This window comes from Procambarus clarkii, chromosome 11 (assembly GCF_040958095.1).
Source record: "Procambarus clarkii isolate CNS0578487 chromosome 11, FALCON_Pclarkii_2.0, whole genome shotgun sequence".
Classification (NCBI taxonomy): Eukaryota; Metazoa; Arthropoda; class Malacostraca; order Decapoda; family Cambaridae; genus Procambarus; species Procambarus clarkii.
Window position 1 is genome coordinate 12,620,549 of NC_091160.1, and position 24,671 is coordinate 12,645,219.

Sequence of the window (24,671 nt, forward strand, 5' to 3'; positions counted from 1 at the left end):
AGTGCCACACCAGAGACTAGTGCGAAATATGGAGATGCAGGCAGGAGTGAAAGGGAAGGAACTCCATTGGATAAGTGAGTACCTAAGTAACAGAAGACAGTGAATCACTGTGAGGGGGTGAGGTCTCAGATTGGCGAGGTGTGACCAGTCGAGTCTAGAAGGACTCAGTCCTTGGACCTATACTGTTTCTGATATATGTAAATGATCTACCAGTGGGTATAGAATCATTCCTCTCATTGTTTGCTGATGATGCAAAAATTATGAGGAGGATTAAGACAGAGGAAGATAGTATGAGGCTACAAGATAACCTAGACAGACTGAATGAATGGTCCAATAAATGGCTACTAAAGTTCATCCCTAGTAAATGTAAGGTAATGAAACTGGGCAGTTGAAACAGGAGGCCAGACACAGGATACAGAATGTGAGATGAAATCCTTCATGAAATGGACAAAGTGAAATATCTAGGAGTTGAGTTAAAACACCAAACCTGTCTCCTGAAGCGCACATCAAAAGAACAACATCGGCAGCTTATGCGAGGCTGGCTAACATCAGAACTGCCTTCAGGAACCTGTGTAAGGAATCATTCAGAACCTTGTATACCATATATATAAGACCAATCCTGGAGTATGTGGCCCCAGCATGGAGCCCGTACCTTGTCAAGCACAAGATGAAGCTTGAAAATGTTGAGACGTATGCCTCTAGGTTAGTCACAGAACTAAGAGGCATGAGTTACGAGGACAGGCTGTGGGAAATGCAACTCACGACAATGGAAGACGAAGTGTAAGGTAAGACATAATCACTACCTACAAAATTCTCAGAGAAATTGACAGGGTAGATAAAGATAAACTGTTTAACACGGGTGATACGCGAACAAGTGGACACAGGTGGAAACTGAGGACCCAACAGGGACGTTAGAAAGAACTTTTTCAGTGTCAGAGTAGTTAACAGATGAAATGTATTAGGCAGTGATGTGGTGGAGGCTGACTCCATACACAATTTCAAATGTAGACATTACAGTCCTCGTGATGTAGTGGTTAAGACGCTCGCCAGGCGTTTCGCGAGCGCTTTGTCCTGGGTTCGTATCCTGGCCAGGTAGTATTTATTGTGAGCAAATCCTTAACTGTAAACTCTGTTTAACTCAACAGTAAAATGGGTACTTGGTTGTTAAACTATTTTTTGCGGGGTCGTATTGCAGGGAACATAGGATTAAGGAGTTGCCTAATACTCTACGCATGCTGTTCAAGAATGTAAGAACTCTTGTGTATATAAATAAATAAATATAAAAAAAATATATATATGATGGAACATAGCAGGCTCAGGAATCTGTACACCAGTTGATTGATAGTTGAGAGGCTGGACAAAAGAGCCAGAACTCAACCCCCGCAAGTAAAACTAGGTGAGTACATACAGACACAGACAGACAGACAGACTGACAGAGAGAAACTGATAAACCTGTAGTACATATATACCTACACATACATAGTAAAGTACATACATAGAAGTACAAACTTATCATTATTTCTTCCATACCTTGCAATTGGATCACCTATGGCTTGGTCAGTCATCATGCCACACACTGTGTCGATGGTAATGTTAGTGTCCTTGGCACCTTCAAATGCTCGGTTGTCCTTGTTGTACTGCACCACACCTTCCACGTTCTCAGTCAATAAAGAGAATAAATTTGCAACATCTAGTTCGTTAGTTCCATCCAAAGGAGTGCACAATCTGTAAAAATATTGAGATTTAAGTGAACATGGAGACCTTCTTTCTGAGCCGGATTGTTTCAATGTTTCCTGAGACATGTTCCATTCCATAAGAATTAGGGTAGGCTCACATTCTGCAGCAGCAGCAGCATAACAGAGATATTATTAAACATACTTCTTGGCTCATTATACTGGTGTTTTGGTGACACTGGATATAGTTCATATCAATCTTTAGTGACATCTAGAAAGTTCAGTCAATAACTCTAAGATTTCTGTGCCCAACTAAACAGGGACCAATTGCACCATCTGGTTGCCCTCCTGTTTCAACTGTCACCAGATGGCAGCAACTGTGTAAACAACTGGTCCCTTGCTCTGAGCCTCCTCTCTTACCCATTGATGCAAAGAACAATTCAGTGCACAGGAAGATATAGGACTCAAGGTGGGGAAGGGGCATCACCCGCATGTATATTAACATAGTAATATACACAGTATATATAATAATATATACTGTGCTGTGCCAGTACAGTGCTGTGCCAGTACAGTGTTGTGGCAGTACACTGCTGTGCCAGTACAGTGTTATGAAGGGGATCCTGAACCAAATTGATAAAACTAGGTCCCTGAAATAGAGCATAAACCTCAGTAACTAACTTTTCTGAAGAAAGAGTGATCAGAATCAAAGTTTTGAGGGCGAGAGCCTAGAACTATAGTGCTCCCCAGAGTGTGTCCACACTCAGGAGGGGGTGCCCCCCCCCTCGATGCAGAAGGAGCAAAAGGAACCACAGCTGCACAAGCATGGGCAATGACTGACCTGCAACATCACTCCGGCATTGTCGGAAAATCCGACAGCATTTAATATATCATACAGATAATAGCTGTGTTGTATAAACAAGTTAACCATAGAAAACGTAACTTGTAGTGGAATTACCGTCTATAGAAAACGGGATATCATCACCACATACTATTATATTCTCCACCTATTATGGTGGGAATTATTCTTAAATACATTAGTCTTTGGACTTTACCATCATAAAAACATCTCATATAAATTAACTTAATTATCAATATTAAAGTAGAGTAAATGTGACCCTTCTATCACTTTCTGAAATTTGGACAATGTAAGCCAGGCGTCAGTGGAGAAGGAGGGCGGCCATTGTTGTTGATACTAGACCAGAGGCACACGGGAGCAAATACGGCTCCTGTTAATTTTACTTGGACGTAGTGTTATGGAAACCAAAGGTGTAACATTTATCACACGCTGTCAACAAATTCAAGTTAAGTGTTCTTTCCGAAACCCATGTATCTTTCATTTATGGCCATTAATGTCATTATATAGGGTGATCCAGTTAGAGCACGACATAGCCTCAAACTAAAGGTAATTAAGCCAGGTCTTTATTGTTCCATGTATAGTATTTTCTCTGATATAGCTTGTCATATATAGGTACCTGGCTTTACAGCTAGCGCCCTTTTAACAGGTCAAGACGAGGAAGAAAGATTTTGTGCACCAGTTACTGGGTGATGGAAGCTACCTCAAAGAGGATAATTTGGTGTCTACACCCTAGTTATACCTGGTGGACTAACCTGCTGTACTATAAGATAAGGAACCTTTTCAATGTATGTAGTCTAATTCTGTAGTTTGATTGGCTGCATATATATAAACTAATAAACCCCCCTAATGTGTAGAGGATCGATTTGTGAGATTATGAGATTATTGCAGAAATACAGTCCACTTATCATTATACAAATTGCTATCGAAGTATATAAATTAACGTAAATATAAATTCATATAAATTAAATAAATATAAATCTCACAGGTCGGTTCCCACATTATTTGGTCATCTTCGAACCGGATGACGGAATATTCGGTCCTTTGAACCCACATTTGGTCATCTTAGTACCGGATGAACCAGTTAACCAGTGGATTCATTAAATATACTAGTGCAGTGTGATTTAAACAAAGGCCACCCAGTCAAAGACAGCGGCGAAGCCTCGTGGGAGCTCAGGAGCCTCCCTCAACTGAGTTCAGCTTCGTCAGAGGTTTCATGCACACCCACAGATATTTGGTGGCGTGTTATTTCGTGAAATGACAGCGCTAATATTGAAGCCAGCCAAATTAGTGGCTGTGTCCTCGCAAGATTGTTCACGGATTTTGTGGTGTTAAATTTCGCGAGAGATTATCTACGAATTTTGTGGAGTTTATTTCGCGAGGTCACTAATAATATTTAATACTTCTAGATAATATTAGAAGTTTCATAGAGGCTAATTAAAAGGCTATTATCAATAATTGTGTATATTATTTCTCCAAAATAGAGAATTATTTAATATATATTGCACTAGTGATCACAGTATAATATTTACTAATTGCCAACCCACAACAGGGTAGGATATTAACCATTGACTAGTTGAACTATTATCGTTCATCCTAGTCCCATTATTACCATAGTCAGTTGTACTATATTGATCAACCTAACACCATTAATGCATGGTCCAGACCCTATTTTGGGTGTAATTTTTATCAACTCGAATTGAGTTGTATATATAATAATTTACTTATGATCATTACACCTTTGAGTGATTAATTAGTGTCTCTACCATCCTAGGGTGATATAGAAGAGCTAACCTAAAGGTACTTCCAGTGACACTGGTTTATCACTCAAATCATTAGTGTGTATGATTGTATATATATAATGTGTATTAATTTTAAGTGCTAACCTCTAGTAGAGGTAGGATTATTGCCTAGTGAGTTCAGAATTTACCCTAGGCTACCATTAGTGTTTGTTCAGTATTATGAGCAGCCCAAGTACAAGTCCCACAAGGCTTCACCAACGAGCCAGTATGGATAATGCAGGGAGAATGAAAAGAACCCTTGCAGGTCTTAAAGGCCACTTAACAAGACAGATCAAGAAATGTGAAGATTTGTCACAACAATCTCAAGTTGATTATGCTGACCTGGAAAGCTATTATCAAGCAGCTGCAGGTAAATTTGAGCAAATCAAATGTCAAATAGCAACATATGTGGCTGAACTTGCCAACACCAATTTATCAGAAACAGAAATAGACGACATTATGGTTGATCTTGCGAATTATGAAGATCACACTCAGGCCACGTTACAGCCTTATGTCAAATTAATTGCCCAAAACAAGGCAACAGCAACAGCAACAACAACAACAGTTGCATCTAATACGAGTCAAGCAGAAGCTCGACTCCCTCCAATTAATTTACCCACTTTCTCAGGAAAAGATGAGGAAGATTGGGATGAATTTTGGAACAAATTCGTTGACCTTGTAGACTCAAAACAATCTTTACCAAAGAGTAGTAAATTCTCTTATTTGCAAGGTCAATTATCAGGTGAGGCTAAAACAGTAGTATCCCATCTGAGATTAACTAATGACGGCTATGATCTGGCAGTAAAACTCCTCAAGGATAATTATGCTGATCCAGAAGTAAGAACATCACATTTAGTTTATGAGCTGTTGCATTTACCCCCACCGGAGGCTTCAGCTGATTCACTCCAAGTCTTCAAGCTGGAGGTAGAATCATTGATCAATGCCCTCAGCCTGACAGCAGATACAAACGGGGCTGAGTGGGTCTTGAAAATAATTGTCCAGGAGAAAATACCTTGGGACATATTGAGACAAATGAGTGCTCATTACAATAAAAGCATCTTATCTTTGAATGAAATATCTGAAGGTTTAAAGTCAGTAGTTCATCAATTACGAACACATGACAAATTAAAACCACCAAGTAAACCCTCAGAAACTAATAATAGTAAACCACAGAGTACCAAAGGTACTCCAAATCAATCTAGACAATATAATTCAACACCAAAGTGGAACAGTAGCAGTGTGGGCGTATATGCAGTGGGACCCTCCAAACCTATAGTTACTGTGTCACCCAAGAACGTGACACCAAAGGGTACTGGAAGCTATGGAACATGTTTGTTCTGCAATGAGAAACATTCAATGTACCACTGCCCTAATTTTCCTGATAGTGACGCCCGTGTTGAGCGACTCAAAGATTTGCAACATTGCACGAGGTGCCTCAGGAAACATAACATCAAGGACTGTGATACCCAATTACACACCTGTAATAGGTGTAACAAAGGTCAACACCATGCAGCATTGTGCAGAGACACCAAAACAACGTCTCCAAACCCCAAGGTGGAAGATAGCATTCCCACCACAGTACAGTACTGCAAGGTGCAACCAACAAAGAGTGTCCAATCGGCAAAGTCTAAAGGTAATACGACTTTGCCTACTGCCCAAATTACCATCCTGAATAAGAGGGCCAAGGTCCATACCCGTGGGTTGTTTGACCAAGGATCCCAGAGAACATATATCACTAAAAAGTTGGCAGATGAACTACAATTAAGGCCTGTAGCCCAGATGTCATTCAACATCTCAGGGTTTGTAACAGATGCAGGACCTCAAGTCTACCAGGTGGTACAACCATCAGTACGTTTAGGCAGGTACATCTGTCGAGTACAAGCCATTGTGGTGGACAAAATACCAGTAGACCTACAAGTTCAAGGTCTGAGAGCAACAGCCAAATTCCTGAGAAATAGAGGAATAAAATTGGCAGATAATATTAAGTCTGATCACCTCACTGACTTCGGTCTCCTTGTAGGGACAGACTATTGTCATCGATTCATCGGTAACCCTACTAAATATCAGGGTATAACCATGTTAAACTCTGCAGGAGGTAAATTACTCTCAGGCCCAGTATCAAGCCTGAGGAGACCTATGCCTGCAGATAAACAATACCAATAGAAATCTAAATTTGTCAGCTGATTATATTTCTCCAGTAGCATTATACTAAGGAGATTACAGCTGACTATACCAACAGAGGTTGATGTTAGTATCATCATTTAAAGCTGAAGATGAGTTCATGAGGCCTCAGTGACAAATCAGTGAACAGTAGCCTAAAACAGCTACAAGTCACTGCGACCAATGTCACTGAACCCACTGCAGTCTCAGAACTATACTTTACTTTAATGATGAGCTATTCAATCTTCTGAATCAATTAACTAAATTAAAACCCCAATAAATCTGATGACTGATTTGATACATTTATTATTTAATCAAGATGTATTCCATGGGCCTCAGTGTTTATATATCAGTGACCAGTTACCTGAACAAACTTCAAGTTATATCTAATGTCACTGATCTCACTGCAGTCCCTGAATCATACTTGACTGTAGTACTTGATCACATTCAGTCTTCTGGGTTAAATAATATGTAATTAGGCTTGTATATTAGCCTTTCAAGAGTTGACAGGGAAATGAAATCGCATTAGACTTCTAACCCCTGCAACTCTAGTACGGGACATCCGTCCTGTACGAACAGACGCACAAATGTGTGATTACTAACTACTAACATCAAATTAATCTAATAATTCGAAGGAGGAGTATCGGTGTTCGTCTGTTCTAAATAGGACTTCGACCCGTGAGCAGCCCCCTGGGGAATTATGTCGGAAAATCCGACAGCATTTAATATATCATACAGATAATAGCTGTGTTGCATAAACAAGTTAACCATAGAAAACGTAACTTGTAGTGGAATTACCGTGTTTAGAAAATGGGATATCATCACCACATACTATTATATTCTCCACCTATTATGGTGGGAATTATTCTTAAATACATTAGTCTTTGGACTTTACCATCATAAAAACATCTCATATAAATTAACTTAATTATCAATATTAAAGTAGAGTAAATGTGACCCTTCTATCACTTTCTGAAATCTGGACAATGTAAGCCAGGCGTCAGTGGGGAAGGAGGGCGGCCATTGTTGTTGATACTAGACCAGAGGCACACGGGAGCAAATACGGCTCCTGTTAATTTTACTTGGACGTAGTGTTATGGAAACCAAAGGTGTAACATTTATCACACCCTGTCAACAAATTCAAGTTAAGTGTTCTTTCCGAAACCCATGTATCTTTCATTTATGGCCATTAATGTCATTATATAGGGTGACAGGTTAGAGCACGACATAGCCTCAAACTAAAGGTAATTAAGCCAGGTCTTTATTGTTCCATGTATAGTATTTTCTCTGATATAGCTTGTCATATATAGGTACCTGGCTTTACAGCTAGCGCCCTTTTAACAGGTCAAGACGAGGAAGAAAGATTTTGTGCACCAGTTACTGGGTGATGGAAGCTACCTCAAAGAGGATAATTTGGTGTCTACACCCTAGTTATACCTGGTGGACTAACCTGCTGTACTATAAGATAAGGAACCTTTTCAATGAATGTAGTCTAATTCTGTAGTTTGATTGGCTGCATATATATAAACTAATAAACCCCCCCTAATGTGTAGAGGATCGATTTGTGAGATTATGAGATTATTGCAGAAATACAGTCCACTTATCATTATACAAATTGCTATCGAAGTATATAAATTAACGTAAATATAAATTCATATAAATTAAATAAATATAAATCTCACAGGTCGGTTCCCACAAGCATTGCACATGTCGGTAATTAAGTGGACAATTTTGCAGAGTCTTTGACACGGGTAGAGCTTCAAGCCGCCCTTAAGGCTAACTCAGAATTTGTAGTGATTGTCAAATTAGAAGAGGAAACAGTTAACCTTGAATAAAATTGTATTGTAATGCCAGGTATATAATGACCGAAGTTTAGTTCACATACACTCTATATTAATATAAAGGGATGGTAATAAGAAAATATATTGGTGCAGTTGTACTTCTAGATAGTTAAATACTGATGAGTTTCTTCCTAAAGTGGGATACTATGGTGATGAAATTAGATACTTCAATGCTCTACTTTTGAATTGAGTAAAGTTTGATATTTTTTACGTTTTTAGGAAGGGCGTTCCATATATTGGGACCTTTTATTTACACGGCGTGTTGGATAGTTAGTCTGACTATTAGAATATCAGAAAGATAATTGTTTCTGGTGAGATGTTCGTGGGTTGTTACATCCATCTAGGAAGAGTTTCAAAACAGGATTAAAATAGAGGAATAATACTTTGTATGTGTAAATAGCACAAAAGAATGTGTGTAGTAAGTATATGTTTACCATGTCTATGGATCTGAACAGAGGAGCTGAGGTATGTGTTGTCTGAAGATGGAATTTGTTATAGTGATTTTATATTTTTGCTGGATGATGGGCTTGAGGTAGTTTGCGGTGGTTTAGCCTCATACTCAACAATAAGTTAGATAGGGATAGATTAGTGAGTAGTATAGTGTGGGAAAAGTAGGGTGGGGGAAATAGTATCTGAAATTTTTAAGTATACCAACACTTTTAGATACTTTTTTTGGTTATGTGCTCTTTGTGAATACTGAAACTATGTCTCTTTTATATGCATAGGACTAAGAATGTTCTCTTAGGTTTACTACCTATGTGGACAGTGTCTATCTGAAGGTGAATTTGGTTCAATTATTTATTTCCAAATAAAACGCAGTAGGTCTTACCAATGTTTAGTGTGAGGGTGTTGCTTGACATCCACGAGAGGACTTTTTTTTAACTACATTTACAGTATTATTTAATGCGTGTGGTTTGGGATTTGGAAAGATGAAAGTTTCGTCAGCAAATAATATAAATTTAATAAACATTAGAAACTTATGGCAAGTCATTGATGTATCTAAGAAGAGGTCCTGATTAAGATGCTGCACTGTGGCACTTCTCTGGTTGATGATAGGAGTGGGAGAGGTTACATCATTGATGACTAGGTGTTAATATCTGTTTTTAAAATATGAAAGGATATAGTTCAGAGCAAGGCTTCGAATTACACAGTGATGAAGTTTCAGTAGGAAGTTATTGTTATTACAAGAATCAAAGGTCTGGTAATAACCAATGAAGAGGTTATTAGGAACTAATTTATGTCATGAATTATGAAGATTAAGTCGAACAAATTAATAATGGCATCATTAGTACTCTTTTGGAGAGCTAAAGCCAAACTGGCTGGAACTTAGTATGTTGAATTTTACAAGGTATGGGGTAGAGCTGTTTGTCTATAATCTTTTCAAATATGGTTTGTAATATTGGTTGGATTCAGATTGTACTGTAATTATTGATGTCAGCTTTATTACCTCCTTTATGAACTGGAGTTACTTATGTTTCTTGTTTAGTATTTCAGTTAAAAGTTTGAAATACAAGATATTTGTTGAAAAGCAGAGCTATGGCTATCTTGAGGTTATCTTGTTATGATTTCGGGGCTTAGTGTCCCTGCGGCCCGGTCCTCGACCAGGCCTCCACCCCTAGGAAGCAGCCCGTGACACTTGACTAACTCCCAGGTAGCTATTTACTGCTAGGTAACAGTATGTATGTTACCTAGTTAATGTATGCTCGGCTGGTGCATGGACATAAACAGCACTTCTGTGTATCATGGTTGGTGTTTCACGTCCATCCAGGAAATGTTTTAAAACAGAGAAATAATATTTCATAAGTTGCCAACTTTGATTTTCAGGGAGTGAATTATAGCTATAATGTCTGGTGTGTTAGAGAGTAACATCCACAAGCTCCTTTTCTAGAACGAGAGCTCCATATTTCCGCCAGACAATGAGTAAAAGACATTCACGCATCACGTGCCGCACCTCCTAATCGGGAAAGAGAAGGGCAGAAATAGATGAAAACAACAGCAACAATATTTAGGAAGGACTCCTGGAACTGATATGCACGAACAGCTTAGAAGCTGGCTACCGCATTACAGGGATCAGAGAAAACAGGTTGGGGAAGGATTAGGCACACTGCCTAAGCTTAACACACTTGGTCAGAAGCTGTGAGATGAGTTCCTGGCAGGTAAAATCCTAATTCCATCTGCCAGGTTTGTGTGCTCCTTAAAGTTGGCCAGAATGAGCTGTTGTTCGTAAAGGAAGTACAGGTATTTAAGAGTGGAGCCAAGATGACCACCACACAAGACAGGACGAGGTCACTGAAGACCTGATTCGGGACTCCACTGTAATAAAAGAGGCCGAGGTGTGGGGGTAAAGTTACCTCTTTCACTTGAGGACCTTTATGTTTATGATCAATAAACGGGACTCGATGTGGACTCCAGGAAGCATCACGCTCAAAATGAGCTGGAGAGAAAATATACCCTCTTCCCCCCCCCTGAAGATGTATGTGTGCTTTGGTCTGGAAACAAAAGGCCAGACACATCAAACGACAAACGGACTGAATTCTCCATCAACGCCACAGATTGGGGAACTTCCATTCTCCGGAAAAAAACAAGAAATAATTAATAATTATTTTAATTATTAATAATAATTAATAATTATTAATAATAATTAATTATTATTATTATTAATTAATAATTATTAATAATAATTAATAATTATTAATATTAATAATTATTAATATTATTAGGAAAGAAAATAATTAATTCTGAGGCAAACAAAGCAGAGGATCGTTGTCCCGGGCGAGCGACAATAACTGATGCTCCTGACCGTTGTCTGCTGGGTTGGGTCTGTTCTTCTGGTACTTCTTCATGCCTTGTGTCCAGCTGTTGTCTACTTTCTGTTTGTTTATGTCTTTCGTGACTCGTACTTCTATTCAATGTATTAATCCTCAGACTCCTCTCAAATTCCCAGGTTCATATCCCGCTGTTGTTACTGCGGATGGTCACTTTTGGCCAGCTTCATGTTAGGCTTTTTTGTTCATGCTCTGCGCACATTAGCAACGGTTGCAGACTTCTATCCACGAGCCCCATTCTGCCCTCTGATCCTCATATTCTCCGCCAGTCCTGCAACGCTCATTCTACAGGTGAGTCCCTCTTCAGTCAGATATCATGTGTGTGATGCCTCCAGTCCACCTTCCACTGGGTCTCATCTGCCTTCTGTTACTACCGCGGGCCAACACCTTGTCGGCTCAGGTAAATAACCGAGAGACATTACTTAAAAAATAAATTCCCCGTTATAAGGATTTTCTCAGTTCCTGTTCCCACCCTCTACTTCCCATCTTTCCCGAGGTTGTTTGAGTTAACGGGACATGGGGCGGTTATCTCCCGTCTACCAGTCACGTTCCCTCTCGCTGTGTAGGAACGTCGTTTATTACGTAGTTTCAGAACACTCATTATTTATCTTAGAGTTCCCAGTGAACGTTACAATGGGTTTCTCCTCACTCAACCTGTTCTCAGGGTAGGCTCGTTAAAGCTGCAGCAGTCCTCCATGATGCATGTATCAATTTTAATGTGTTGTATAGTAGTAATAAGTTTGTTACTATATATAAATTAATGTTATTTTAAATTAAAGTTCTAGGAATAGTTTGACACAGCTTAGGGTAAGTTAGGTATTTAGGTTCTGTTGGCGTTTATTTGTATTAGAAGTACACGGGTGAAGCATATACATAGATGCGATATGAACAGAGGTCGTCAGAGAAGCACTGTTCAAGAAATGTTCGAAACTCATCAGTAGTGAGTTGTGTGTTAATCGTTTTCATTCACTAACACGGAGTTTGGCGCCTGGATTAACGACCATTTAGCCTTTGTTGATGAGGACGAGTTGACTGGACTTTGGGACAAGACCAATTGAAAAGTTACTTGTCTTTGTGGGGTCCCAAGTTTGACAGTACCTGGTACACCAGCAAGGATCTAGCCCTCTGGCTATCACAAAACCTCTGACTCTGACAAAATTGCGACGGAGGTGCCCCTCCATTTACAAATCTTTTAACATTTTCCAATAATATTTTTTCAGCAAGAATTAATATCCTCCAGTTGCTCATTGTTGCATGGATGCCAAAAAGTTCCCTTGCATAACTGCTTGACCAAATCCAAGAACACATCAGAATCTTACTTAAAAATAAGCCCGCAATAGTGAGAGCTCAAAATAGGTTTTTCACTTCTTCTTAACAACTTCATTTTATATAAACCTATTTTTTTATTACATCTCACATTGTTCACACTAAATCCCTAAAGCTTTACTCACCCTGTTTGTCCATCTTATTCTTGACGTTCCTTTCCCCTTCAATTCACAAACAATCGAGTACAACTATTCGTACTCAATTCTCAACTATTTCAATCCGCGCATTCAGCATAACTAAGCCATATCAATATACTCTCCGCACACTTTAATTTTTTTGCCTTTAGTACCCTATATCATTCCATTTTGACTTCTTACTCTATCCTTCTCACTCAACACATTCATACTAGACTGTTCCTTTCTATTGTTCTGATACTTTACTTCTCATGCTCATACTCTTCCTACCTTGGTCTTCCTCATCACGAGGTCTCCCTGTACAAGCCACTTGCCTTCACTGACTTCCTCTACTCTCAACTTCTGCACAAATTACAAATCAATAATCAATTTACAAACAAAACTTTCAGTGCCCGGAGTTGACTCAACAAAACATGTTTACCTAAACTCCTCGGTGATGCTGTTCCATCCTGTGTTGTCCTGAAGCAGCGTATGGAGCTGACGATGCGCTTCCTTGATCTCTGAATTGCAAACTTCTCCATATGTTGCAAGAGAATCCCGAACCACTTCCAGATATTCTGAAAGAAAATATTTCCTAGGCATCCTTGATATGTTACAAAAGAATTAAATACAAGTGAAAACTTATCTATTTTGATGTAATATGGTCCGATAATGTCATATGCAATTCAAACAAGGACGGCTACATAAAACGCCTCTAAAATTATAGTTACACCATACCATCTTTGACAGGCTGGGCTGGCGTTAGTCTAGAGCAGTGTTAGTCTACACTGCTTCCTTCATACGCGGGAAGAAGTGTAGGCAAAGATTTGTACAAAAATAACGAGTGACACGCATCCACTAAAAATATATTACGCACTACACAACATCATTGTGAATCAGCACCAATACTCCACAAAATCATTCATATCAGCACCCCATCACCTCGGAGGAATATTGCTTAGTCCTCCTTGTGAGTCATATACAAGCATGTCCAAAATTAAATCCATCTGTACAAACTGCTGTCACCTAGCTGTGTTTCCTTATCGTACACTGTTCATCCTCTATATGAATAGAAAAAACTGATGACACTTCGTAACATCAACAACAAGAGTGACGTTAGTTGTGCAAACTTTATAAGTGCTTAATGCGTGCGGGTCACTCATATTGGAAAATCATGAGAATAAAACCAAGTTTGTGTAACACGAAAATCACTTCTGATTGGTAGAAAAGTTGAATTTTTATGATGAAATACTATTTGAAAGAAATAATAATTCTGAATGTAAATGGCCTTTAAGTTTTTGCATTATTAGACGACAAAAAAACTACAGGAAAGAACAACTCACCTAGAAAATTAACCTGAGCCAGAATTGGAGCACTTGTAGCAACAGCTCCGTGTACCAGATGTGGATACTTCAAGCGGTACCAGGCTGCTAGAGATCCTGGATACGATCCACCAAATGCTATCCATTTATTTTCTTTTAAATCTAGACTTTCTTGCATGCTTACAGTAAAGACTGCCAAATCTGCAAGGGCTTGTTCGCTGCTCAAGTATTCCAGATTTTCTACTGAAACATCCCTGAAAAAACAAAACAGGATATACCATAAAAATTTCAGTTGTCGTTTTCCAAAATATAATGATTGATCAAGAGGCGTAGATTGACGAATAGAAACTAGCTACCATTGTTGGATTAAATCAACCATTCTTCAACATTTATTCATCTATGACAACCTAATCTGTAATTACCAAAATACCACTGTGAGGAAAATAAAAAGTAAATTGTGGTTAAAAGCGGCTATAACGGATCAACTCCACATATGATCTGACAATTTGCATTTACATGTACATGGAGGGAAAAAAGAAGAGTTAAGAGGTTCTAAATGTTCTTGCTGAGCTAATCTACTTAGTTGCTCCCTGAGACAAGGTCTTTCTGGTTTCAGTAACAAGGGCTAAAGACGTCAGGGTTGGTAGACATTCGTACCAACGTAGCAGTGATATTTCCAAATTCCCTCTACCTGGTCATACTGCACTGGTGCTGGGGAGACACTGGAGAAATGCTCACTTCAGCTCTTACGGTTGACACCTCAGACAACAGCAAGACTTCCTTGCGGCTAGCTAACCCTTTGTCTTCCTTGAGGAGGTGGTGCAGTGGGTGTTGGGTATTGCTAAGGAACACTATGCATACAATAATTGCCATACATATTCCGACTCCAGGATGGTATTTCCTCCTCATCCAAGGACAGAGGAGTTCATGAGAATCCTCCAGAAATACGAGAGATATAAACGACACATGGAAGCTGACCGGCTAAAAGTTGCTTCACGGACCAGATGAACAGCTGCCAATTGAAGGTGTGACCGTGTGTTCCTCCGAGGTACACAGACGTGAAAACACCACCAAGCATGGCTAACACACTTCCTTATCATGTCTCAAAATATGAGATCACATTGTTTAGTAGTTCCAGAGTAATAAGCCACCGAACCTTGAGATACTTGGCGCCTACGAGTGCCAGTGTCTGGACACAAGCGGGGCGGACGGCTGCCAACCACGCATGTTCAGCTTTGAAAGTTTCTTAAAATTTGGAAATGAAGGAAGAAATCATACAGACATAATATACACGAGTCTTGTAGAACAGTGATTTAGCCATCGATTTACGACCGAGGATCCTGAGTTCGAATCTGAGGTGGGACGGAGATGGCTGGACACGTTTCCTTTCACCTGATGGATCTGTTCGCTTAGCAGTAAATAAGTACTTGGAAGTTAGGCAACTTTTGTGGGTTGTTATCTTAGGCAGCGTCAGCAACTGGCATTATGAATAGATTATGAACTGGAAATATTTGATCAATAAAGCCACAAGTCTGGCAAAGCCTTTGATTACTTCGTGACGTATACTTTACCTAAGGTCGTAAAACTGTCGTACAAGAAAATGGTAGCGGCTTGCGAAATTGACATAATGTATCATTTTCTGTCCATAGGTCCTATGGTAGGCTAGGATAAGGCACTTTAGCACGACAGTTTCTTGACGTTGGGAACTCCCGCGAGAACGGGCTGGAGCATGCTGCTACCACCTGGTGGTAGTTAACGAGACTGGCCAGGCTAGCAAACGATCCATCATTTGGCAGTCAGTCGTGATGCCAGGCGAGGATACAGTAGATCTTACAGTCCTTATGAATGTTTCTCTGAACTGAGCTTTTCCCAATTAGTGTCATTTAAAAATACCACTCTATCTGCAGTGAGTAGCCTACCATCCTGCCTCACTCTGACAACTCTATCTGCAGTGAGTAGCCTACCATCCTGCCTCACTCTGACAACTCTATCTGCAGTGAGTAGCCTACCATCCTGCCTCACTCTGACAACTCAGTGTGACAATTCAGAAAACTCTAATTATTAAGTTTAAAATAAAAGTGACATAATTTTTTGAGCATGAATTTGTTAACACAGCAAACCACACTATGGTAAGGAAATTATTTCATTATATTTTTAAATATTTGTTCACATAACTACCAGTTCCAAGAGAAAAATATTTAATTATATTTTTTTATTGGGGATAGACCTAACTATAAAAAATAGGTTAATAGCAGCTACAATAAAAGGAAACTCATAACATAACAAATGCTGTACAGTACATAAAAATCTTACTCAGTGGGATGGCTTTTGCCATAGAATCTATGCTCCAAGTAGAGTAGATAGGCATTAACATCTTCGGCATATGTAATCCAAGCTCCCTCCTGCATCCACGCCGAATTGGCAGGCCCTTCACCCCCAATCATCAGGAAGACTGGTCCACCAGGCTTGTAAAACGATTCATTGGCATAGTACCTCTGAAATTTTACAAAGTTGAACTGTTACAAGGATTACATGATACATTTGTTCAATTCACAATCTAATTATGAGGTCCGCAATAATTATTATATACAGTAAGTCAAAATAATAATCTTTGCGGTTTATTAGTGACATTGATGACATCATATCTGGCTGTTAGTGCATTAATTATCAATGCAGTTATTGCACTCCACTATATAGTAATGTTATCTCCCGTGGCTTAAATTACAAGTTCTAATTTAACATTTTATTCATTACTTATCTAATTAATGGAAGAATAACATTAAACCAAAATAAACAATTTATGAGAGACAGGCAGCTGCAGCCAGCATCACAGGACTGAGTGATCTCAAAGACAACATATTACTGCCGTGACCCAGTCAGTACATGTCAGTGCATATTATCTCAAGTAAACAAACCCGTTCTCCATGGTGTTCGTAACGTCACTAAAATGCTGAACTAAATTGCCTGAGCATAACCTGTCGGAGGACCCACGAACAGGAGAAGGGACATACGGAAATTTGGCGAGCTGTTTTTAGTACAAAAGTTTTAGGCCTCAGGGAAATTATACGTCATAATGCGATGTATTATTAGGGTTAACACACACACACACACACACACACAAATATGATAAAGACGCTCGTAGTTTGACGATAGCTGTTGAACTAAGTACCACTAGTGCAAGGGCTAGAAGCTGTTGACCTAACAGTGTCTCTAGTTCCAGCACAAGTGCCAGAAGCTGTTGACCTAACTGTCTCTAGTGCTAACTCAAGTGCTCGAAGCTATTGAATAACAGTGTCTCTAGTGCTAACACAAGTGCCAGAAGCAGAATACAATTTCCACGAAATCTTCGAATGTACAGTACGTTATACTGCATCGAATATACTATAACTGCATACAGAACTGAAACGTGAAATACATCGTGAGGTGTAGCACGTTTCTGTATACACATTGAGAGTTTTTCTGTAGCACTGGACTACATCCAGAACTAAATTTTACTTGCTGGTTGGTCAGTAAGCACTTGTGGTAGCCTTAATTATCCTCCAGAGGATGAAAGACATTAAGTCTAACTCCAAACCAAACGTAAAATCTGTTATATATGAATCTGATTGAAATAATGTTATTGAATTTATTCATATATGGATTTTAGGCAGATGTACAGTTCTTAAATTGAAGGAGACTGGTAGGCAACTCGAGCTGTGTATTATCGGTAATAAACGACGTGTTGGTACTGGCACCACAATTAGCCATTTTGGTGGTATTCAGATACTAGTACCAAGTACAGTACAGTACAGTACAGTACAATATTGTACAATACAGTACAGTACAGTACAGTACAGTATTGTACAATACAGTATTGTACAGTACAGTGGCGCCTCCAATTGTCAAGCCGTCATATGAAGTTTTATAACTAACAGACTGATTTAGCTTCCGTCATGGTAAAATCTAGATTGTCACTTTCAGTAATTTCCAGTAGATTTTTTGTCTTATTTTTGCTATTCACTGTTTTTTTTTACCTTTAAAGTGCAGTTATCGTCATAATTTGATCCCCCAGCATAATGTGGTTATCATTTCTTAATTTTAGTTATCACTACCTGGTTTTTGTACAATTATATACCAGTACAGTCAAATTAGGCTCAAAACAGAATGAACCTAGACATTCAAAATAACAAACTGGGATAGGTTGGAATTTATTTTGGCTGGTCTCAGGATCGTCCACGAAAAAAGTCCCCCAAAAATACAGTTGTGGGGTTTTCCGCCATTTTGAAAAAAGTTTGCCATATTGGATTTTTGGAATGTTTACGAAAAAACCTATTACAGACGAAGTAATAAACTTGGAAGGATGATTCTTGTTTTAAAATGCTTTTAAGTGAATGCTCTTTAATCGTAACAGAATATTGTTGACCATTAATCAATCTTTTTGCTTAATTTTATGATTAGGAAATTATTTTTGCAACCTTTTCTGCTCAAAACGTTACGTTTTTCTTCAATAAAGCGTAAACAATGAATTATTTAAAAAAATGTTGTTGAATGAAAGCTGCAGAGCGTATAAGGTACTGTAGATATCATATACAGTTATACTTCTATAAGTTGAATGTGAAGGTGTGGAAGGTCTTGTGTTCAGGCGTGCTCACCATTCAAGCGCTGAGCCACTGAGCTTACAATATCGCGGTGACAATGGGCCAGTTAATTAATTTCAACAGGGCACCGTCACGGATTGTTGACACACTTTCACAGGAACTGTCATTGTGCAAAGATTATAGATTTTCAGACCTGATTTTTTGTAAAATGTTTTTTGTTTAAAGGGGTTTACTATAAATGCAAGAAGTTAATATTAACTTTGCGATACTAAGCTTAAAAAAATGATTATATGATTAATTTATAAATATTTTATTTGTTTGGTTTTTACTACTAAAACACGAATTAATTTAAAAATATTATCTTTTTGCAGTGATTGTAGTGTGAAAATGGAACATTGCCTTCTTCGTCTGTGTCTGCAACATGGAGGCGAAACAGTGTAACTAAAAAACAAAACAAAAGCAAACTCAATAATTGTATTGAGGAAGTTAAGGAAAGATGAACTGGAGAAAGAACTTGAAGGTTGTGAGCAAATCGTTGTTCATGTTCTTTGCCGGAAAGATTATACAAGGAAAAAAAGGCATCCACATCAACTGAAGTCACCGTCTTCACCACGAAAAGTTTCACAATCTGTTAACTTTAAGATGAATTTCTATTTTGCGGTCGCAGTTGTGTAGATACTACGACACTTTGTAACCCTACGAAGGAGGAGTGGCGTGCAGTGTCAACCTTGCACATTATTGTTACAATTCAGTAAGTGGCTGAAAATAGGGAGAGTGGAGTTGTGCTCGGGGGATGTGATAACACTATCTGGGGTGATAGACCTAGTCACTAAGGAGGGTCTCTATCACCGGTCCTGCTACCAGTGTTCTCGGGTCCCTAGAGTCTGTAAGCCTGGAACAGCGGTAGAGAGCAGACGCAAACAAAGCAAACGAAAACAATTTTTCAAGAGTTGCGAGAATTTATAGAACCCAACGATGAGTGCCAGCTTACAATAAATTAACTAATTAAAAAACCAGTTGAAATAGACCCATTTTCTCCACCTTACAGTTAGATTCATTTGAAATGGAAACATATTAACAAATATGATGAAAATATGTGTATCGCAGTTGCCAGACAAACCAGGTGTTATTTGAACAAATCCACAAGGGCAGTGATGAGGGTTCGAATCTACGTCCGGGATGATGCCAGACGCGCTTTAGTCGACTGCGCCACGACATGGTAAAAGAATTGCAACATGGAGTTTGTACTTCGGAGAATCTGCGGGATCCTCGTGAGGGCAGTAGCACTCTAGGTTGCAATTTTTTTACCATGTCGTGGCGTAGTCGACTAAGGCACGTCTGGGATCATCCCGGTCGTAGGTTCGAATTCTATTCACGGCCTTTGTGGATTTGTTCATTTGATATATCACGATATTGTGATTTCTGGGTGTACAGGTGTTATTTATTTTTCTAGGATGCTGAATAAAATATTCACTGACAAGTGGTACACTATAAGGAAAACAAACGAATCGGAAGAACGAAGAAGGATAATAATAACTGCAGCTAATTTGAGTAGACGTTAAGTTTTTATACATCATTATGAATGTACCAGTCCCCTTGGTGAAGGGATAAGACACTCGCCTGGCGTTTCGCGAGCGCTTTGACCTTGGTTCGTATCCTGGCTGGGGAGGATTTAGTGGGCGCAAATCATTAACTGTAGTCTCTGTTTACCCAACAGTAAAACGGGTACCTGGTTGTTAAACGATTTGGTGGGTCGTTTTCCGGGGAACATAGGATTAAGGACCTGCTCGAAATGCTATGCGTGCTAGTGCTGTATTAAAATGTAAGAACTCTTGTATAAAAAAAATTGTGTGTCACTTTTCCCCCATTGAAGAAATTCAATACTAGAATGACCATCTTGAAGGAGAATGGCTATTTACACATACTCTACTGACTTCGAAAATAGAGAAACATCTCACGGAGGAAATTAAAACTGAAAGAAAATCGGTATGTATTTAACATGACGTTATTACTGGGCTTCAGCCGAGATCATTTGTTTCGCCTCTTCTAACTGGCCTCAACGTTTACCTCCATCAAAGACTTGAATCCAAAATTCTTATTGATTTCTTGTCAAACTTGAGGGATTTTCTCACTTACAATGAAGCAGTTAGGTATGACTCGGCGGTAACGATGCCCGCACAAGCTACTGTGGAAGACAACACATATGTGCAACTTGTCTCTGATAACGCAGACCATAACATTAATACCCTGGATGTCCACCAAACTTCTATGCAATGGGTGGAATTGTATGCATGACTCCTGCATCAGCAGTTCCAGCAGAAAAACCAGTTCCTACAACAATTTCCTACTGAGCGGCAGACATAAGTGCACTTGGAAAGACAAAACTATCAAGTTACAAACAACCTCACAAACAAGGCTACGCTAACATCACTGTCTATTATCAACGTTTATGAAATTCCCTTGGAAATGATGAGTGCTAATACTGCTGAACATAATTATTTAAAAAGAAGCTTATATTTCTGTCATTCTTGAGACATAAAACATTCATGTTTATTAACAAATTTGCGTGAAATAAACATTGTTCTGAAGAGTACTTGTGGATGGCCGGGAATAGATATTCTACTTCCTTGTAGTAGGAGAGACTGCATGGAACGAGCGTGTTCAAAAAATATGTTTCACAGGTAATGTTTCCACAACATTCACCTCACTACAACACGCTGCAAAAAGAAGGAATAAAAATCTGTCTGTTTAATGTGATGGTAACATATAACTATCCACTATTTGTGAAAGCAATGGACACTGTTCTCGCAGCTCCACCTGAAAGTCCACTTAAATCAGGAGTAGTTTGTCTTGTCGGATTCCACCTTTTGCTTTCCTACTTGGGCACGATTTGACATCATGAGTGACAGTGGCTTAGAAGACCTGAGTCAGACAGCCTGCGCGAAGAATAGCATAGTCCATATGCTAAGGGGAAGGGTATTTTCCAGAGCAGTTCGTGCCAATGTGAACCCTTTATGTTTTAGCTGCTCTTCTCCTTGAGGGAAGTACAAAGGACGACACCTTAATGTCTGAAAGAGTGCTACAGTTCGCTTTTCAATGGCACATCTAATATTCAAAAAATAGTTAACTCTTAGATTCTTGAAAAAATAACAAATTAGTTTAAAGGGAATGTACAAAAAAACCTGAAATTGAGAGTGGGCGTAGTGCACAACTTTCGACCCGATACATAAATATGGTAAAGATAATTTGTTTATCCGAGCTGAGCGCTGTGGTGATTGGCAGCTACATATATACGGTGTACAGCACATGCTGCCATACTTCCATGCAGCTGGTCACTTCCACTACGCAAAATCTGCGCATGTTTATCTGAAAAAAATACTGCAACTGGAAAACAAAATGAAAATTGAAGAATTTGGACAATTTTCAAACAAGGCTTCTGTACTATTCGCAGATCGAGCAAATTCTGGGCTGGTGTGTGGTCAGATATGACCATAGAGGAGGTTCTAATGAAGTAAGTGATGAGCATAGATGGACTTACTCAAGGTCGTGGTATGACTGTATGACCACATCTACACTTGCACAATGGGTGCATACAATGCCAATCACTTCAAGAATTGTGGACGCTATTGAAGAATTTGCCAGAGTCTAAGGTGGATCTTCATAACACCACATTTACCTGAGGTCACGAAAAGAAGATTAGGACAGGACAGAAATCCAGAAGTTTATGAACTGGTTGCCTGTCCACCATCCTTTCCAAATACTTTTACCTGACCTGATATCTCTTAAGTGGAATTATTGGGAACAGTCCAATAAACTGTGATCGAACTTTGGAAATCGGGCTTTCCTCTCTCAAAAGTACTGTTGGTAAGCTCTTTAGTGAGGTCCGCTAAGGCCACATGGACACGGCAAAGGCTTTATCTGCTCTGTGCAAGATTGTAAGGCTGAACCATGAATACGGTGTGATAAACTCAAACCAGCTCATTCGCAGAATGCTGTGCATTGTGCGAAGTGATAAAGAGTTGGCAGGGGATTTACGTATGAACTGGCTTCAAACCCACCATCGACCTTTGTAGGTACATCAATCAGAAAGGGCACGAAATCATCTCTTGTGCATCTTCTGGATACATCGCCATCAAGGGAATTGTCCGTTCTCCTCAATACAACAGACACAATTAATAGTGAACACCTTTTGCACAGTGTTGTATGGCTACGTCCAGCAACCCACATAAAATTATGAGAGCAAAATGTTTCCTACACCTTGCAACATAACGGAATATGCCACGTTGTTTTTTATGTATATAAACGAGATCCCGGCATAAAAGATTGTGAGAACTTATGGAGAGGAAATTTAAAATCATCACTTTAGGTGAACGTTGCAGATAATATGGACGTTCCCATGTCTCAGTTTGATTTTGTATCAAATTAAAAAAGGATCATTCATTACACTTTTAGAAGGCCGTCTTCAGGCTGCGGGATGCTATGTCAGCCAGGCTATACACACACTCATCGCATCAAAGGCATTGGAAATAGCAGCATCAGTTCCTTCGGTATTAGACGGAGAAGATACTAATCTTCTGGTGTTGTTAATCACTCAGGCGAGAAAATAAACACTAATGCTAATAGCTGGTATGCGAGAGAACAGATCCTTATACAGCAGTCAACATTTACACAACCAATTAGGAGACATGAAAGAGTACATGTTCTTCCTCCATGCATTCAGCCGATGTCATTCCACCTCCGGTCCATTGAGGAAAGGGAAAAAGTATGCTTACAAACTGTTTTCTCCAAAGAGTATGCTTCGTAATCAAATGAATATCTTCAAATCTGCTTCATCTTCGTCACACTGGGTTGAAATGGCAGGAGAAATGTAGTTCTTTCTATCTTAGAATGGTGTAAACGATCGACCCAGTCTTAACACAGCAAGATATCATGTTTATCTGAATACTGTAGCCGGGCACAAAGTGAGTGGCACCTTCACACCAGCAGTACTCCCTCTCACCAAAGGTGCAGCACATCAAGTACTTCCTACCGCCACACGTGCAGCACATCAGGTACTTCCTACCGCCACACGTGCAGCACATCAGGTACTTCCTACCGCCACACGTGCAGCACATCAAGTACTTCCTACCGCCACACGTGCAGCACATCAAGTACTTCCTACCGCCACACGTGCAGCACATCAGGTACTCCCTCCTACCACAGGTGCTGCACATCAGATACTCCCTTCCACCACATATGCATCACATCAGGTAATCCCTCCCACCACAGGTGCTGCACATCAGGTACTCCCTCCAACCACGAATGCAGCACATCAGGTACTCCCTCCCGCCACAGGTGCAGCACAACAGGTAATCACGCCCACTACTGGTGCAGCACATCAGGTAATCCCTCCCACCACAGGTGCAGCACCTCACATACACCCTCTCAACACAGGTGCAGCACATTAGGTACTCCCATCCACTACAGATGCAGCAGTGGAGGTGTGTGGACCTACCGCCTGAAGACTGGGGTGGGATTGTATATAATAACCTCCTCACTGTTCCAACACTACAACCTCCCCCTTCTGAAAATCTTCTCAAATTGATTACGTGCAACTGCTAGACTTCCAGTGAAATGAATTATGAATGCTGAAGGATTGAATGCAGTTGAGTGGTATTGTCTGTGAGGCAGTGTTGGTGTTATGGGCGTAGTAATAGTACCGTGGCGACTGAGTAATGTGAATATGATGGTACTAACAAGTCAACTTGTACACTTCATTAGAAAAGAGACATTGATGTTACTAATGAATTTAATTCACCGCCTGCAGAACGTCAACGGCCCAAGTAAATGTGTAGGAGCATCAATACATACCATATTAATTGAGATATATATTGTTGAAAACTTTTCATGAGTAGAAGTTACTCTGATTGTTTTATTCTACTTCTTAGCAGTATTATTATACATAAATAAAATAAAACTGTATTCGATTTCAGTAGAATTTTTTGTGCTCTACAACTTTTATTCAAAGACTTTTTTTTTTAAATAATTCATTGTTTACATTTAAGTGAAGACAAACATAACGTTTTGAGTAGGAAAAGTATCAAAAATATTTTTCAAATCATAAATATGGTCAAAAAGATTAAATAATGGTGAACAATATTATATTTCTATTAAAGCGCATTCTCTTAAAAGTATATTAAACACAGAATCAACCTTCCAGG

General features: G+C 39.3%; 1 protein-coding gene across 1 annotated transcript in view; it reads right to left on the reverse strand.

Moving 5' to 3' along the window:
- The window catches only part of LOC123758394 (putative serine protease K12H4.7), a 102,230-nt gene that overhangs the window by 44,282 nt on the left and 33,277 nt on the right, over positions 1 to 24,671 (reverse strand). Inside the window, exons 2-5 of the mRNA XM_069322429.1 lie at positions 16,208 to 16,389; positions 13,916 to 14,148; positions 13,015 to 13,150; positions 1,531 to 1,725 (exon numbers count right to left, since the gene is read on the reverse strand). Of these exons, the coding sequence (XP_069178530.1) occupies positions 1,531 to 1,725; positions 13,015 to 13,150; positions 13,916 to 14,148; positions 16,208 to 16,389 (746 nt within the window). The remainder of the gene's footprint in view (positions 1 to 1,530; positions 1,726 to 13,014; positions 13,151 to 13,915; positions 14,149 to 16,207; positions 16,390 to 24,671) is intronic.